This window comes from Indicator indicator, chromosome 17 (assembly GCF_027791375.1).
Source record: "Indicator indicator isolate 239-I01 chromosome 17, UM_Iind_1.1, whole genome shotgun sequence".
Lineage (NCBI taxonomy): Eukaryota > Metazoa > Chordata > Aves > Piciformes > Indicatoridae > Indicator > Indicator indicator.
The window spans coordinates 14,741,652-14,760,809 of record NC_072026.1 but is presented as its reverse complement, the minus strand read 5'-3'; the positions used below and the strand labels follow the sequence as shown (position 1 = coordinate 14,760,809).

The 19,158-nt window shown below is 44.0% G+C and overlaps 1 protein-coding gene across 1 annotated transcript; it reads left to right on the top strand.

Annotated features, from left to right (window-relative positions):
- The first annotated feature begins 4,890 nt into the window (after positions 1-4,890).
- Positions 4,891-18,932, top strand: UPRT (uracil phosphoribosyltransferase homolog). Its single transcript, XM_054388669.1, has 7 exons — positions 4,891-5,183; positions 11,257-11,299; positions 13,629-13,698; positions 15,875-15,937; positions 16,682-16,843; positions 17,585-17,683; positions 18,533-18,932. Exons 1-7 carry the CDS (start codon positions 4,891-4,893, stop codon positions 18,637-18,639), a joined length of 837 nt encoding a protein of 278 aa, XP_054244644.1. The 3' UTR covers positions 18,640-18,932.
- Positions 18,933-19,158: the final 226 nt, after the last annotated feature.

Sequence of the window (19,158 nt, the reverse complement as noted above, 5' to 3'; positions counted from 1 at the left end):
CATCAGGTATGTTTCTTGTGCCCAAGCGGGAGCTGTGTCTGTCCTGGCTCTGTTGCACACAGCAAGTTAGTAGCAAACCCCCATTATTTCTGCTTTGGGTACAGGAGGGGAAATGAACCTGGTCATTTCTTGTCTCTTCAAGTTTGAGAACTCCAGATAGGAGTTTCAGAGCATCTCTTTCCTCTGTGTTTATTTATCACTTGTTCTGTTGCTTTTCTTTCCAGGGTGAACTGACAAACGGACGTTCCAAATTTCATGTCCTTTTTCTTCTCTTTGTGGCGGTCATGTTCTTTGTAAGCCTGATGTTCCTGTTTGGCTACCATTGCTGGCTCGTCAGTAGAAACAGATCTACTTTAGGTAAGGCTCTTGTGTCTTGCTTCTCTAAGTAAAACAGCAGAGCTCTAAGTAAAACAGCTGCAAGAGGAGAACAAGAAAGTAAGTGTGCATGTGTTCTTCTATACATTCCTGCTGGCTTATGAGGGGAGGAAGACTTAAGGTCTTGACACAAAGCTGCAGAAATTTGTCACTTCAAATGAGCTCTGTTTGTTAGCTTGTAGGACAAAAGCTTTGTTAGGGAAATGAGAGCCTTTCAGTGTAGAAGTCCAATTTTAACAATGTCAGGCATACGTATAAAAGCTTGTGCCTGTCTGTGTACCTGTGGGCATCAGGCATGTTTCTTGTGTCCAGGTGGGAGCTCTGTCTGTCCTGGTTCTGTTACATACAAACAATTCGTAGCAATCCCCATTATTTCTGCTTTAGTTACATGAGGGGAAATGAACCAATCATTTCTTTGTCTTTTCTTGCGTTTTATAATTAGCTGTAACTGTAAGTATCCAAGTTTGAGAACTAACAGGAGCTTTAGAGGATCTCTTTCTTCTCTCTAGGAACAAAGAAAAGACAGAAAATATTTTTTCTTATCATTTGTTCTGTATTGTTTTTCTCCTCATGGTGAAAATCATTGACATTCCAAATTTTGTGTCCTTGTCCTTTTCATTCTGGTTGTCATGCTCTTCATAAGGGTCAGCATGATGCCTGGCCAGAACAAGTAGCTCAGCCCTTGGCCTCAGGACTAACAGAGGTGACAGTCTGTGGGGTCACGCGCTCTGAATTATTATTTTTAACAAGTACTGAAACTTCTGCAGTTCAAACCAGTCATTAGCTGACACTGCATAGCCAGTAATAAACATCAAACTTTAACTGTCTGCTTTGTATTTAATGTTAATACTTCTAGTTTCCCAAGGAGAAGAAAATATATTAAAGGGAAGCAAGAGAGCGCAGAGATAGGGACAGTTGAAAAAAGAAGGGAGGACAAATCTATTTGTGCTCCAGGCAAATGCAACAACAAAAAAGCTCCCAATGTTTTCTTCAGTATTGCCCCTCATCTCCATAAGTCATTTCTTAGTACAGTACAGAAAGACTAAGTGCATAGTGTGGACAAAGTCTTCTCATCATTAGTGCAAGCACTCCTTAAATACAAGTACCAAACTAGTTTAGTTGTAAATAGTTACACCCTTTGTTGTTTCACTAGTCATCAATTGTTGTAAGCTGACTGATCCCTCAGCCTGCAGGCACCATCTCCACTGCCATGCTGAATGCAAATGAGTTTCCACCTAATTTAACCACAGAGAGACATCTCTTCTGCATCAACACCTATTAACAGCTCGAAAACTGGTTTGTTAAGCTTAGTAGAGATATACCCATAAGTTTTTTAGCTGCCTGGAAAAACTGGAAGTCACACCAAGTGCTGCAAGTTAGATAATAAGATGGTCTTGAGGACCATCATATCGTGCTCTCAGCAAGGTATTGTCTTAGTATTTACCAAATTCCTTTAAACCATTCCTAATGCAAGACAGTAGGCAAAAACGAAGGAAGAACTTAGATGTGAAAGTCAATACATTTACAGCACTATTACTGTCTTTAGAGGTAAGCATGGAGCATTCTATTAAAGACATCCTTATGTGTAGAAGCTATGCTTTAGGTCAACTCTGAGGGGTTCCCCTCTCCCCCCCTTCCTCCAGCAATCGAGCTAACAAATAGTGTCATAGTTTTGTGACTGAGATCCAGACATGGAACTCTTGCCTGAGATGTAGCTTTCATCAAATAGCATGCTGAGTTAGGACATCCAGGCTGTCCCAAACTTTGTACTCAGACCTTCCTTTTCCACGAATTCTCTGGGATTTGTAACTTTGGATTTATAACCCATTTCAACATTCCCCTTGAAGGGTTTAGCATACCTCAACCATATCTTCAGAAATGCTTTTATTCCTTGGATGGAGTGAGTCAGAACCATCTCCCATCTACACAATGAATGGGATTTCTTAGTAGCTCTTCTGGTAGTTCAACAGAAAGCATTCACAAATCTTTTAGCAATATTCTAATTAGCAATACAATAATTAGCAATGCTCTGTCCCCTTGGTTGCATACTCTACACAATGAAGCTAATTTCATATAAGCATGTAAGTTGCCAGTTCTGCTTCTTACCAACTCCTGACTAAGCAGACAGGTTACTGCTTGTTCTTGATCAGGATTAAACACAGTTACAATCAAACACATTCAGGATAAAAAAGGGCTTATAAGGAACAATAGCAGCTTTGGTGACTCCATTCAGCTCATATCCAGGGCTAAACTACAGCAGCTGCTCTATCACCTGATTACTTCTCCCCAGCTGAGAAGAGGGATTGGTAAAAGGAGAGGAGACCCATGGGTTGAAATGAGAACAGATTAAATGAAACAGCAAAAAAATGTTAATACTAATGCCAGTATAAATTGTACAAAGTTATACTCATCCCAGGGGCTCTGTGGCAGCCATAAGAAAGAGGAAAGCAGTCCTCGGAGCATGACGATGAGTGATTCTCCAGGAATGGGGAGAAACAGGAAAAGAAGGAAGAACAGGAACAAGTAAAGCCCCCCTCTTCAGCAAATTTCCAGCTTTATAGTGAGCATGACATTTATGGTCATTAGAGCCAGTTCGGGGCAGCTGTCCTGTCTTCTGCCCCTCCGAGTTTAATCTCCTGTATGACTGAAAAGTGCTGATGGCCTGCAGACCATGGCTGGCCCAGGCTTCCATCCCATACAAACTAGGACACTTGGTTTGAGGATTCTGTGATAAAAACTGATGCTGAATTAACATACTGAAGGGAACAACCTGAACCAATTTTTACAGCTTTTTATAAACCCTCTTCTTTCAGCTCATTCTTTCATTTTGCCCTATATTTCACAGTTCGCATCCAGCTGCAAATGTCATTGTTTCTCTCCATTTTGACTATATCTTCCTTCCATTCATCTATTTGAAATCAATACAATAAATTAATTCCAGTTTATTGCTTCTGAAATACCTTGATTTTATGAGGTGCTTAATACCTCCACACTGCAAATTTCTGGGCTTCTGTACTACACCCTTTCTTAAAGGGAAAAAAACATATCTAAGTGCCCACTTCCAATAGCCTTTATTAGCCAGCTGATGCTTTCAAAGTGTTGAGAGACCATGAGCAAATTAGTCTTGATGTCAACATTCCATAGGTCAGGGAAGTCTTAATTTTTAAGTTCATTTTGCTGTTGGGGATACTGAGACGTCCCTGACATAGCTGAACAACACAGAATCATGGAATTGTTTCAGCTGGAAAAGACCTTCAAGATCATCAAGTTCAACCACTGACCTGACACCACCATGGCCATTAAACTGTGTCCCATAGTGCCATACCTACATGTTTTTTGAATACCTCCAGGGATGGTGACTCCACCACCTCCCTGGGCAGCCTGTTCCAATGCCCGAGCGTCCTTTCAGCAAAGAAATTGTTCCTAATATCCAAACTAAACCTCCCCTGGCACAATTTCGGGCCCCATGTTAGGATATAATGTTCTATTGTTCAGTACAGTGACCTTGCTCTCTAGTCCTGGTTTCGTGCCTGCACAGCTCTTGATGTCCATACTCCAGTTACTCAAAAGCACCCCTCTAATTCATAAAATATTTGTTTGCCACAGTATTTTAGTATTTATCATAGAATTCTTTCATTTCAAAGACCTCTAAGATAATCAAGTCCCAATATCAACCTAAGACCACCGTGTCCCAAAGTGCTATTTCACCAGCAGCAGCGTATTTTATGGTGTTTTGAGAGGTCGTATGCAAAAAGTTCAGATTACCTATCTTTTAAGCACTTTGGCACATGCTTTGATGGCCATGGTGGTGTTGGGTTAAGGGTTGGAGTCAGTGACCTTAAAGGTCTTTTCCAACCAAAACAGTTCTATGATTCTATTTCCATTTCCAAAACTTCTCTTCCTTCTGGTGCATCCAGTAATTTCTCGCTGCCTCCAAGGAGATCCTCCCCTTGGAACAGAATCATAGAATTGTTTTGGTTGGGAAAGTTCTTTAAGAGCATTGAGTCCAATCATTATCTAACTTTATCGAGTGCAGTGCTAACCCATTTCCCTAGGCATCACCCCTATTCATCTTTCTACACTGTGTACCCACTTCTACACTAAATGTTCAGAGCAATGGGCATGTTTTTCCTTGTGACAAATTTCTTTCAACAGTGTGAGTTAATAAAACTCGTCTGTTAGCTATCTGTGCCTACAGCTGATTAGGTCTCGCGGGTCGGTCACTGTGAGAGGTGTTGTGCTGTTCCTGAACATCCTTGCTCAGCTTCGTGCCTCCATAAGCAGGTAGCTAGCGGCCGCAGAGGCGCGAAGCGCGAGAAAGCGCCGGAGCACCAACGTCACCGCGTCGCGAGGCGCCCTCAACAATGCCCTCTCCGCCCCGCCCCCCGTGCCTGCGCTCCCGCCGCGCTTTGAGTGACGGCGCCAGCAGCCAATAGCGTGAAGGCAGGCCCGTGCGCTTTCCCGCCCTCTCCTTCGCGGCGGCAGCTGTGGGCGCACGGGGGTTCGCCCCAGCGCATGGAGGCGATGCCCTGCCAGAACCAGCGGCTCGGCCTGCGGTCGCAGGACGAACAGCCGCCCACAGCCACAGCGGGCGGCGGCGTCCGGCAGATCCGTTTCGCGGAGCCCGGTGAGGACAGTGGCTGCCCCAGCCCGGATAGCAGCAGCAGTAGCAACAACGGGGTCGTGGCGGAGGCGGTGGCCCCCCCGAATCCCGCCGGGGAGGACAGCGCGCCGGCGATCGGGCCGCAGCTGAAGCTTTTGCCCATGAACGACCAGCTCCGAGAACTCCAGACGATCATCAGGGACAAGTGAGCGGCATCAGGGCGGCAGCGGGGCGGGCAGCGGACGGGGAGGCCGCGCCGGGCAGCGTGGCTGGAAGAGGAGCAGGGGCGGAGCGGGGTGGCGGTTAAGAGGGGATCGCCGCCCGGCGGCCCACCCTTCCCTCAGGGAGCCGCCGGCCCACCCACCCTGCTCTCGGCCGGCCTTCTGTGCATGGCGCAGCCTCCTGACACTGCCCGAGGGCTCCGGGCACAGCTGCTCGTCAGCATAGTGACGCTTCGCCAAGGCCGGTGGCCGAACCTGGGGGCGGCGGGCGGGGCGCGCTCCCGTGCTGAGCTTAAGGCCAGCGCCTCCGCACCGTTGCAGCCATTGCTGGTGACGTGGGGCTGGAAGCTTGAGGAAGGTGTGCGCCGCCGTCGCGCCCGGTCCGCCTGTCCCTCACCACCGCCTCGCCTCGCCGCAGCGGCGGGCAGCGCGCCCGGGGGCTGCCACAGCCATCTCCGGCCTGGGCTGTCGGTGACAAAGACATTATTAATTCAGTGACCTCTAAAACCTCTGACATTTTTTTGCGCTGCCTGGTATGAGGTTTTTCAGTACCTCCACGCCGTGGATGGGCCAGAGCATGCTTGGCACATCAGGAGGCTTCGAGAGAGCTGGTCTTGTGAGGAGCAGCTGAGGGAACCGAAGTTGTTCAGCCTGGAGTAAAGGAGGCTGAGGGAAGACTTTCTAGCTCTCTACCACTCCCTGAACTCCAGAGGTTGGAGCCAGGTGGGGGTTGGTATTTAGCGATGACTAAATGATGGGTGCACTGCACTATGAGTCTTACCAATATGTTCATTATCCAGTGCCCTCTCTCTCCTCACACATCTTCAGTGAGCTGCTGAGGAATAACAACCCAGTCTGTAGTGTTATTGTGGAAGTGGATTAAAACAACTCACAGACTGGATTTAAAGTTTGGTGAAGGACAGGTGTTAAGTTTGGGAATAAATGGCAGGGAAATCACAGGAGTTTGCTGAATATTTGGTCTCCAATGTTGAGGAACGTGTAAGGGCCAAGTCTTTGCAGTTTGTATTGGTTGGGGGTGTGAAAGATTTTGATATAGAGATGGCTGGAATAAAACAGATCACAAGGGTAGTCTGAGATCTCTAGAAATAAGAAAAAGATGGGAGAAATGTGATACTAGCTGAAATGAAAGTGAACTGAAATCAGATGCTTGAGGAGCAGGGACTGGAACAAATTAGATAGAATAGTTTTGGAACGGTAAGTTTGGAACAGTGTAGAGACTAAACCATGGTGAGCTGGGAGGATGGGAGAGAGACAGTATGAAGAAGGGAGGCAAACGTGAAGAGAGCTGTTTGCTTACTTAGGGAACATTACCTGCAAAGGAAATGGCCTTTTTTGAAAGCATTATTTTCCATTTTTGTCACTTTGTGTCACCAGGAGTCCTTGCTGCCATCATGCTTTGCAAGACATGAAGGTCTTATTCAAGTTTGAGAAGTTCTAAGCTGAAGTGCAAAAATCTGTGCAAATTTGTGCCCACTACTGAACAACCATCATGAGATACTTAAGGTCCAATGTTTATTGTACCTTATGCAATATCTCAGATATTGAAAGCACACTTCCCACTGATCACGTTTGTAGCTTTGATTGTTCAGCACTTGGAAGGTGATACAATAAGGTATTAAATTTAGTGTGCAACATGTGACAAACTTAAGTAATGGCATTTATTTGAAGGAAAATTTCCCCTCCATACTGCAAGAACCCGCAGCAGACACAGCAGTGTAAAATCAAGTTTATCAGTAGGCAGAATCAGGTGCTGAATAAAACCTCTTCCTCTTCCTTTTCTGTTACCTGCAGTAACTAACACACAGCACAGACATGGTTCTTCCCTTTGTTTCATATCTTTCCATCTGTGTACTCTACATTTTGGGATTTCCTGGTTCTTGAGTGCTTAGCTTTGTAGCTAATAACACTAATATATTTTTATGCTAAACTAATTGTCATCTCCTAATACCTACATTAATTTTATTAGCTTACATGAGCCTTGTTACCTTAAACTAGGGTTTCATTTTTAGTTTTCAAAGCACTGTGGAAAAACATAATTTCATTGCAGGCAGGAGCACACAGAGATAGTGCAACCTCCATGTAAGGAGGGCATCTGTGGCAAGACCACACAGAGGATCTTTGCAAGTGAAACTCTGGCCAACAGCTTTCTTGCAGAGCAGGAGGGGAAGTTGTGAGTGTGCTAAGAGAGAGAGAGAAGAAATTCAGACTAGGCTTGGTGATAGTTTTGATGTTCTGAAAAGAAAATAACTTGTGATTTTGATATCTAGGTGAACACTAGGAGAGTGGCTACTGTACCCAGCTAAGTTTTAAGTAGGTTTTGAACTTCTGCAAATACATTTAATAAGTTTCTGGATGTAATGAGCTTATCCAGAAACCAGCAGCTGATAACTCATTCACTGGTTTTTGGGTTGTTTGGTGTTTGATTTTTTTTGTTTTTTTTTTCGTTTGGTTTGGTTTTTTTTTAAGAGTTACATCAGCTTCATTGCACAAGACTTTGGTAAGGGGAAGTACAGAACAAGACTTGTAAATAAGGAATTGCTCATAACAGCTGCAGTGATAGCAAACTCTGCTGTGTTCCGAGTGTGATGCTGCCCTGGCAGTGGAGATGTAACTCTTGCTTCTAAGCTCCCTTTCCAGCCAAGGAGGAAAACCGGACAGCTCAGAAAAGCAAGTGTAGGCTCTTTGTGTGTAAAGATAGTAGAGAGGCATTATTTTTATGTTCTGTCCCAGAAAATCAGCTGTGTCTCAGTAACTAAGAGATGTCTCAGTAACTAAGAGACCTCAGAATGGCCAATTTTTGTGCCTGTCACTCAGAAAGATGCAAAAATGTGCTCAGCTGCAAGGCTGAGAGGATTTCTTAAGCACTAGTTAGAAACTCTTGCAGTAACCTTTCCCTGGGCAGGTGTAATCTGCCTCAGGACAACTCAGTGGTCACTAGCATTCAAACCAAGTGCTGAAGGAAGCTCCTTTGAAAAATTAATGTATGTGTGAATTAGCAGCTCTGCAGCTGAGATGAGCAAAGAATCCAACGTAAAGAGACATAGGGGTATGCTCACATACACCGGGTTGGGAGGAGGGAGAAGCTGTGTCATGCACAGGGTAGTTTGATGCCTACCACTTAATCTCTTTTTGGGGATTGAAAAAGAACAGATAACACTAGAGCTGCCATAACTCGAGGATATTTGGATTACTTTAATGTTGCAGAAGATGGATGTTCAGGTTCAGCAATCATCTGTGAAGGGCAGAAGTTAAAAGGCAAACTGCTGAGAGGAGAGCAACTTCTTTTCTCTACTTTTGTAGGGGAAACCCAGTCAGTTTAGGACATATTACTGTGAAGGAAGGGATAGATACTTCCAGTGCAATGCAAGTTAGAGTCAGGCATCCTTACATGAAGGTCTTGCCGGATGGAGAAGAACTCTGGGACTATAGTCCATAGTGGTGAGCTACTCTTCCCTGGTTCCTGAGAGCATTCAGAGGAAGAAGTCACAGACTTTTGATTGGAATAACTGTCCAGTTTAGAAAAGTAAAAACTCACCTTCATGTGGCGGGTCACCATGTGCTGCAGTGGGCTCAGAGACAGATGAATACTGAAGTGATGACCATCTGATGGGCTAAAATGACCACGTTTTTCTTTTGCTTCACTAAACTGAATGAGAACTAGGTGTGTGCTGGAATCAGGGAGCTGGATAGACCAACTGGAGAGTGCCTGGGTTTGCTTGTTTTCCCTCAGGCTTGTTCACTTTTCCGTCTAGTGAATGCTTAATGGTTGGGCAGATGCCTTTTGCAGTGTATGCTGGATATGAAGTTTGAGTCCTCTAATGGGATATGAACTGATGCGTTTAAGTATTGAATGTCTGGGAACAAACATTTACAGCCTCTTTCTAAGGGGGTTGTGATCTCAGAGTCATTTCTGGCCTGCAGAGATCAGAACCAGGGATCTGGAAGCTGAAATGAGCAGTGCAGCAATTCGTAATGCAGAGCTCTGCCAATTCAGTAGGAAAAAAAAACAAACAAAAAAACCCCCAACAATTCAGTAAACAGGTATAAGCTGGAATACAGGAAGTTCCACCTCAACATGAGGCGAAACATCCTTGTTGTGAGGGTGCTGGAGCACTGAAACAGGCTACTCAGAGAGGTGGTAGAGTCTCCTCCTGTGGAGACTTTCAAGACCCACCTGGATGTGTTCCTGTGTGACCTGCCCTAGGTGATCCTGCTTGGGCAGGGGGGTTGGACTAGATGATTTTTAGAGGTCCCTTGCAATCCCTGACATTCTGTGATTCTGTTTGGGGAAGCAGCATTTGTTCTATCTTGCCTCCAGAGTACCTGGGGGTCTCTGAAGAAGTTCTTCAGTAAGGTAACTAGAGAAACAGGAATTACTAAAGCCTGTCAGACCAAGGCCCATAGAGCATGTGGTCACAACCTGTGTCAGTGGTTGTGACTAGTGCTGAGTGCTAAAGCAGGAAGAAACCCTGCAGTTAGCAGGGACATTCCCACAAAACACTCCTCCTCACCATTTAAGACATGCACATGACTTGGGTTGTACATCAGCCATGCTCCCATAGCTTCACAAACAAAATGAAAACAATTTATAGTGTTTAACACAACTCACCTTGTCAGATGTGCGACGTCAGGTTTTAATGCCTTGTTTATTTACATGTTGTCTTGTTACTTGATTAAGAAGCTGAAAAAGTTTCTAGTCTGCTATTTAAGGTTACAGTGTTTTCATTTAAGCCTTCTTTTCTGGCCCCTAGCAATTCTCATATGATGTGGGGCTTGAAATGTGGTCACAGCTTTCCAGCTGCTGGTGTACAAGAGGTTTGTCATTTTCAGTATTACTATGATTTGTCTTTCATTTTTATGCACCATTGTTCTCTGTTGTCCTCCTCCCCTCAAAAACCAGCCATAACTGAGGGTGTTCAGTGAACTGTGCCTTAAGACATCCTTGTCTGTCTGCAAGGACAGAGCAGTTAATTTAATACCAAGTAATGTGTATTAATAGCACAAATATTCACTGTAAACATGTAGCACAGTCTTGTCACTGTTTGGTTTGTCTTGTCACCTGAATTTTCTGAAATGCCATTGTCTGGAAGAGCCCAGATCCACCACCTACACACTTTGTTACTTCCTTTTAAAGGAACATTTATATATACCACAGGTGGAAGTGTGAATCCCTTCAAAAATCTCAATAAAATCAATTTGTGTACTTGTAGGGGGCTTAGGGTTGGGTTTTAGGATCAAGAGTTTTTTGATCATTGCGGTTTTGGTTGATGTCAAAGTAGCAGGAAGTTAGGACTATCTTGTCATTACCAGAAAGAAGTGAAAATAAATCTAGTATTTTTAACAGTGTGTTATTAGTGTGAGGGAAGAAATTCAATTAGGGTGATGCTTTTTTTTAAACCACCTTTTTTGTTGTGGCCAAGTTACCAGTTGCCCAAGAAATAATCAGGCAAACCTCTTGACTTTCACTCTTGTAAACAAGATGGTGCAGAATCTTGCTGATTAAATGCAAATTCAGTAATCTAGTCACACAATAAATGAATTCCTGATAAGATACAACGTATCTCCTGCTTATCAGGTCTGTTAACCCAGTTTCAGGGGTAGGGATCTGCATTATTATCCCTCTGTGGTTTCTGATTGACTTTAGAGCAGGTGGAGCAAAGCTCTCCAGCTTAGAGCTGTAGCACATGCACCAGCTTGGTGCACATCTGAGCTTGGGAGGTGTTTGGAACTGAGCAGGAAGGGCAGCACAAGGGAGAACCTACAGAATATCATCCTAGTGCTTTTGTACTTCATTTTAATTTTGCTGCTGATACAGTAGAAAGAGCAAAACCCTGCCTTGGCTTACTGCATCTCAGTCAGTCTTCACCACCAAGCAGGGAACCCACAAAGCAGAATCTGTGGGGCACGCTTGGTATATAATATCAGACTCTTCTCTGAACTGCCTGCACAATATATTGCCCTTGAATTAATACTACATTTAAAGAATATTCTTCAAATTATTCCCCAATATAAAATACAAATTATTACCTTTTTCAGGAAATCCAGTAGAGGAGACTTCGTATTTTCTGCTGATCGTCTGGTAGGTGAAGAATTTCTTCTTGGTGTTGTACTTTGTAGCTTCTCCATAAAATGGGTTTTTCAGGATAGAACAATGATGGGGTGAGAGCAATTTTCTACACAATGGGAATTGCTGTTTGGCAGCAGCTTTCTGTATAGAGACTTCTGTTCTCTGTTATGGACTGCTTTCATCTCGAAGGGTTCCAGAAACCATGTTATTATCAAACACAACTACTTCAGGACAGAGAGCAGTAGTAATAAGAGAATGCTGTTTCGGAACAGATGTGCAGAGGCTAGAGATAATGCAGTTTTACTTTGAAACAGTACTTTTGATCTGTGAGCAGAGCTGTTCAATTTCTTACAGCCTAGATGTTAACAATCGCTTGTGTGCAGAAGTGCCTCCTGGCACTTGAGGTATATTAGATTAGTAGCTCTGGGTGCATCCACACTGGGAATTTGGTTGTAGCCATATGGCAGTTAATAGCAGGGACAAAGCAATTTGAAGTTTCACACTGTTTAGTAAGTCAGAACAAAGACTGTTGGAAATGCAGCATATAACTCATTTAAATGAGATGTTTAAAGAAACCCACAACCCTCACCCTTGCATATATACTGCCTTGTATTTATGAGGGGATTTGCTGTTTGCCAACCCATTAACAATAAAAAGGAAAGTCTTCCTTTCCCTCGCTAGCAAAGATGAGTCCAGAGACCACTCAATTACAGCAGGCGGGTTTCCTGTGATGAGCCCAACCTTAATTCATGCCTGATCCAGGCTTGCTCAGGGTTTAGATAGAACCCGACCTAGGATTGTGACTGTAGTGGCTTTTATCTTTTCACTTCCCCCTCTGCTTTTCCCTTATTTAGGATGTTTCTTGCACTCTCATTCACCAAGAACTAAAGGCCCAAGCCAATAAATGCCTATTTAGTGATTACATCTCTAAATATATTAGAGTACTGACTTTCTATCCTTGCCTATATCCAAATTTCTTTGTTCATGCACTCTGAGGAACTGGTCAAACCTGATTTCTTCAGCAGGGTTTGAGTGTAGCGAAGTGACTTCATTCATGTGCTTAATTGAGAAAAGGCAGATTTTACTAACATTTTCATACCCTTGAAATGTTTATGTGGTGATTAGCTGGTACTCCTTGGACCTCTATTAGCTGTTGGGTTTGCTAACAGTTCTAACAGATCTTGTACTAATGAAGGTTTGAAGCAAACAGGAGTTCCCTTTGCTTACTGCAAAGGCCCTAGAGTAGATCTTCAACACAGAACTGTACTAAATTGAACATAATTTTGTCTATCAGCATTAAATGCTTAATCTGAAACTATGTAAGCCTTGACAGTTAACCAGGCCTGCTAGAATTTAACATCCCTTTTTCCCTAATTCAAATTAGACTTTATTTTTTCTTTTGGCAACTGTAATTCATGGTTTCAATTTCTGGTCTTCTGCCTTGGGACCAAAGCTTCCTTGCTTTCCATGGGGCCATAATGCTACCTGGTTTAACTTCCAAGCAATGGCACCCACCTCTCTGAGAGGGTCAGGTCTGCTGGTTCTTAGGGGTAGGGAGAAAGGAGGTGGAATTTATAATCCCTAAGCACGGGGGAGGGAGAAATCAGAGTGCAAAAGTAAATGTTTTATCAACACTGATAAGTTTTCAGAAGAATCCTTCCCAGCCTCTGTAGAAAACATTGGTAAGTGTAGTAAAACAAGGAGATAATATTTGACTCTAGACCTTCACTGGATTACTGTAAACTTTTGGTAGATAACATGTGGCAATGCTAACCCTGTCAACATGGTAGCAGCATGAAAAAAAAGTGTTTCATCCAAATCTGACTCATAGACTGGCTTTTTCTGGTGAAGTAACTTTAAAAAGCCCAAAACCTGTGTACAAAGATCCCAGAAACCTAAAATTAAATCAAGGATTTCTTGGGATTAAAGTGACTTGAGTCAGAATCCTACTAGCAGAGAGGCAGGAGGAAGAAGAGGACGAAGTCATTAGAGCTGGCTTCCCTCATAGGTTTCCTAGAGCCATCAGACGTGCAATGAGTCAAGCTCAAGAGGGCCTGGCATTCAGAAGGACTCGTTTCCCATAGGTGTTTTTTGTGATTGCCTATGAACCCCACCCTTCCCCTAATTTTGTTTTGCAATGCTTTCATTTGATCTGTAAACAAAACATGGGCATCAGCCCCAAAAGGTCTCTGAATTGAGTCCCTAACTACTATTAAAGAGACCCTTTTAGATCCTTCAGGTTGCTAGGTGTTCACCTGCTACTTGTGAAAACTGCGACCATAGAGTCTTCTGTCCGTAGATAACAAATGCCTTCAGGCTGACTGGTATCTTTGGTTCACAGATCAGACTGGTGGTTGAAGAGGGACTGAATCAACTGCCATACACAGAATGTACTGTGACCACTCCAACAGGTATGTGGGCAATTGCTTCTCCTTGAGGTAGGACTGGAAGTGGAAGTTTAAAAACTAATATGAAAAAATACAGAACAGCTGCAATAATCATAGAGTATCTTGAGGTGGAAGGGACCTGTAAAGATCAAGTCCAACTCCTTTCAGGACTACCTAAAACTGAGCCCTGTGACTAAGAGTGTCATCCACATGGTCCTTGAACTCTGACAGGCTCAGTGCCATGACCACTTTCCTGGGGAGTCTGAGGCTGAAACAGTTCAACATTCAGGGTGGAGCACAGAGTTAAAGTCCCTTCCTGTATTTAAAAAGCTAGAAGGTGCACAACACAGTTGAGCAAAACACAGTCATACAGGGGTTGTTTAACTAAAGTTTTAAATTGGTCCTGCAAAACCATGGTGAGAATTGTACCAGTGTTTGTGCAAGATCCATTTACTTGCATGTACTCCAGTGTGGAGTTACAACTGGTGACGTTTCACATGCTTAATAAAGAAGCACTTGGGACAAGCAGTTTTGTCATCCAGCCTAAATCCATCTCTTTTTGCAAATGGGGCCAGCTGGGAGTGGTGATAAACCAGAAATAAAAAGTAGCTGTGGTGAAATCCATTGCAGTCATTTCAAGCTTGCTCCTATTAACTATAACGATCCATGAGGTTGCACACGTTACTCAGAGTTGCTCAGTGCATCATCAGCCTCTTGGGATCCACTCAGGTGCTCACAGTGGACCCACAACTCAGTTGTAAGACATGCAGCAGGTGAGTTCTCACCGAGAGCTTCATCTCCTTTGCTGTATCTCCTGTACATTCATACCCTCTGCCCTTCACAGTAAATCATTTGCATGTCTTTACTTTTAGCTAGAGAAAAGCTGGATGGAAAACACTCAATTGTGAAACAGGACTGAGTTTGGGAAGGCACTGAGGAGGCACAGGCACTTAGCTTTGCTCCTGTTGAAGTAAAACAGCAGCTACTTTACTTCTTGAGCATTGGTGTTACATCTGTTCAAGGTCAGTTGGTGACAGATAGGTTGATGACCATCTTAACTCTTTGAAAGACAATTTCACTGGCAGGTCCTCTGCAAGAAATATCCATTGGAAGCTCTACAGTTCTTTTTCATTGGGCCACTGCCCTAGCTGTAGGCAGTCTCAGACCTTGAGCACATCGCCTTGGTGAAAAGACTTTGTTTCCTACCCTTACTCCTGGCCACGTTAAGGTCTCACTGAAACTGCCCAAGCTCTGCACTTGGTGTTTGCCCTTTCCTTCCAACACCTATATTCAGTGAGGGAGCTAAAATGGCCTCAGCTGAGCTCCTCCAGCAGGAAGCGTCCCTTGAGAACTCAGGTGCTTCTGCTTGAATTCCTGCTTACCTGTGCTGAGCTCTTTCCTTCCAAGCAGTTCTGAGGTGCCATAAGCACAGGTGATTTCTGCTCTTCAGGGCTCAGAAGCAGAACACCCCTAAAAGACCTCAGTGAAACACCCTTTTTTTCTAAGGAAGTCTTTGGTCTCCTGTCAGTCAGGGAAGGGAATGTGCAGCATCCGTAAGGAACATCCCCATGTGTTCTTCCCAGCAGTGTTACTGAGCAAGATCATTACTGTTTTCTGGGGTTAGGGCTGAAGAACTGGGACTGGGACAATCTTGCTCTGCTGTCTTCAACGTTGAATTGAATTAACAAGAGACCTGAGCTCACAGTGCTCAAGATTGCATCTCTTAAACACACACCACTGATCACGGTGATCAGGAACACAATGTCTGCAGCATCACATTTCAGTTCTGAGCGCTGCACCTGCAGCAGTGAAACTGCATTTACCGGCCTCTGCAGGGGACATGGTTTACCTTTCTTTTGTGTTCTCCATTTAAAATCATCACAGAATACCTGAGGTATGGAACACACACTTGGAAAGGGTCACTTCTGTGCCACGGCTTCAATAAGAGCTCAAGTTCTTTATGTGTTACAGTTCTGGCTTTGTTCCCATTCCTTGTTTGAGGTTGCAGGATATGGTGTGAGATCAGTTCATGCTGCCTGTTGGGAGATGTGGAGCTCCCTGTTGTCCCTTGCCTATATGAAGGGGAGTCTCAGTTCCATTCACACCAAGGTCTCCTAAAACAGCATCTCCAAAGGAGCATGAAGATGGTGCAGAAGGGAGCAATTGCTGCCATTGACCTGTGGTTTCTCTCCTCTCACAGGACACAAATACGAAGGTGTCAGATTTGAGAAGGGGAACTGCGGAGTCAGCATAATGAGAAGTGGTAGGCAGCTTCTGCTTGTTGAGTGAGCACAAATTAAACACCTTGGAAAACAGTAAGCAAATTCCTCTCAAAAGTGTGCAACAGTGGTTCTGCAGAGCCAAGTGTTACCCAAACTTTCCTTAGGTGTCCTTGGTCACAGAATGCCAAGTAATGCATCTCATTAACTTTTTAAGAGACTAATAGCTGCCCCAGCTTTCACCTGGTCTCTTCTCAAACAGCTGGTCACTGGGAGAGGCCAAAGCCAATTGTCCTGTCCTTGTATTGCTGCCAGCTGCTTCTGCTCAGAGACAGGTCTCCCAATAAACCATGATCAGTAGTGGCAGAGTCACTGTTACTTTTCCCAAAGCAGTGGAAACCTTTGTACTTGTGATGGAAAATCAGCAGCTCTGCAGCTTCCTGCACCACGCTTTGCACCGTAGTGGCTCTGGGCAGAGCTCAGATGGTCTCCACACTCCACACATTTGTTTTGATGTTTCCAGCACTCACCTTTGAGAGCTCAGCACTGGTGCGTGGGAACAGTCATGCCCAGGACCTAAGTAACACCAAGGAGACTCGTTTTGCTGTTTGAATAGAGAAAAAAAAAGAAAAGTTTCAACTGATTGTAACATCTAGAGAAAAAAAAAAATCTCCTTTTTACAACTCCTCACCAATACAGTGTGAGGACTGTCTAATTGTAGCATCTTGCAGCTGTGCCATTCCTGAGGGTGTAACCATCTCTTGTTGGGTTTTTGCTGCTCACTTGAGGAGAGGCAATGGAGCAGGGATTACGGGACTGCTGCAGATCAATCCGCATTGGAAAGATCCTGATACAGAGCGACGAGGAGACGCAGAGAGCGAAGGTCTATTATGCCAAGTTCCCACCAGACATTTACAAGAGGAAAGTTCTCCTCATGTACCCAATCCTAAGTAAGTGTCTTTCATCATTATGTACAGTGAGGCTCATCTGAGCAGTAAGTGTGCTGAATGTAAAGGGAAATCCCTCCATTTGAGGGGCTTTGATTAGGTTTATTTGCTTGGTTCAGGCGGCACAGGAGGGCATTTGTCAGGCTGTGCCAGAACACAGTCAGCCTGCACCAGTTGGAGTGCAGGGCAAATCACTGGGCTGTCTCTGTGAGAAAGGTTCGAGAATTGAGACTTGATTTTTCTTTTTTTTTAATTTATTTTTGCCATGAGAAAAGACTCAATGTTTTTCTCATGCTATTAAAAGACATTTTTAGATCGAGGCTATAATCCTAGGACTAAGTTAATTTAAATACAGTTAATACTACCAAAGATACTATCTGCTAAGTGTGGTGAGGGGTTTGTCAGGATGAAGAAGCTTTTCCAGTCTAGGATTCAATTCTGGTTCTACACATGGAACTCTTAGTTGCCATTTTACTATTTCAGATGAGCTTTCCTGCCTCAGGCTTTCATAAAATCCACCAACTTCAGTTCTTAGACCTGGCAGAGTTGGCTGTTTCAGATCAGAGATGAAGTTCTCTTATCAGGAGACCAGTTTTCTCCAGTTAATACAGGCAGATGTGATGGTTTCCCAATAGGACAGCTTCATCACTCAGACACACACATTAACATGGATATTTTGGGATGGCCTAGGACAAGTTCTTCAACTCGTGGAAAAGAAAAAAAAATCCACTTTTCCCCTTTTAGGCACTGGCAATACTGTCATCGAGGCTGTCAAAGTGCTTGTGGAACACGGCGTGCAACCCAGCGTCATCATCCTGCTAAGCCTGTTCTCTACGCCTCATGGTGAGTTGTGGGGGACAGGAACTGGTCACAGGTGGTTTGGAGGGGAGAGTGACATTGGTCACATGACTTGGAGAGCATCAAGAGCTGTTTGTCTGCAAAAAAACACAGCTGGAGGAGAGAGAGACCTTTTCCTCTCGTTTTCTGGCCAAATTGTAGAAGAGCAAATAGCAACACATTTGCTGTGGGCAATGGAGTGGGAGCAGAGAGAAGGTGGCCTGTTAAACACCTAATCACAGAACTGCATATGTTAAAGAATTCCTAAAAGCAGGAATTTGCAGTGCTACCAGGTACAGAAATTGCTCCTGTGGCTCACAAATCAAAACCAGTCTTGTTGTTCTGGACTCTGGAAGCACAACCAAGGTGTTGGGTTGATCCACCACCAAAGGAAGACCCGTTCTGTAAGGAGTGTGAGAGAAACAGGCTACAGAACCGTCCTCTCTGCACACTAAAGATATTAACATGGTAAAAGGGATCCAAAAATGGAACATCTCTTCCTGTAGGTAGGAAAATTGATCTTGTGTGTCATTTTAGAAACTGGCCATGGCAGACATCACTATCAAAAGTTAGCTGAGCTGCAGGGTTGTTCCTGGCAGTCTGTAACCACGCTGGTGATTAGATTAGGAGCATACGCATAGGGTAAAGGAAAGGAAAACCCAAATAAGTAAACCTACAAAGTCAGTTCTTAAATGCAGAAGTTCCTCCTCACGGACAGCTAAGACAGAAACATGAAGTGGAGATAGAAGAGCAGAGCCTGACATTATCTACAGAGCTCTGCCAGTGAAGTAACATGTGGTGCTGAACTAGAGCTGCTTTGCTGTAGCAATCATTGCCTTTGTCCTCTCTCAAAAGGTGCCAAATCCATCATCCAGGAATTCCCAGATATCACCATTTTAACCACAGAAGTTCATCCTGTTGCACCAACACACTTTGGACAGAAGTATTTTGGAACAGACTGACACACTCAGCACAAACAGATGTCACTCTGTCCTATTACAAGAGTTTTTTTCCTACTTTTTCTTACTGTTGAGTGGGTTGAGGGCGTAGTTCAAAATCTGTTTGGCCAAAGGGGGAAATACTTGACTTTGATCAGTCATGGTCAGTCTCTGCCTGAACACTGACTCAGGTCCATGACAATGCACTCTCAGTACAAAGTTGAGCATCTCAGCATTGGGGTTGTATAAATGGCTACACTCTGCTTTAACTTATTTATTCTTCTAGAGCCTGTCTTGTGGCTGCTTGCAAGAGCAAAATAAACCAACTAAATCACAGAGGTTTGTACTTAATTTCTTGGGGAACATTTATGTCACTCCAGGTCAGCTCTACAGCTACTCCCAATGCTGCACTTTGGGCTTGATGAGATTCTCAGCAGCCACACTGAATTTTTGGCTAAATTTTCAGTCTTTGGATGGTGGCCATGAATTAAGGATATAACTCTCTGAATTTTGCTCTGGGTAGATGATTTTCAAACAGTCCAA

Bases quoted from the DNA above. Each gene is read 5' to 3' on its own strand.
- UPRT (XM_054388669.1), top strand. From the start codon at position 4,891: ATGGAGGCGATGCCCTGCCAGAACCAGCGGCTCGGCCTGCGGTCGCAG. The intron at 16,844-17,584 runs GTAAGTGTCTTT...TTCCCCTTTTAG, and splicing joins CCTCATGTACCCAATCCTAA to GCACTGGCAATACTGTCATC. The intron at 17,684-18,532 runs GTGAGTTGTGGG...CTCTCTCAAAAG, and splicing joins CCTGTTCTCTACGCCTCATG to GTGCCAAATCCATCATCCAG.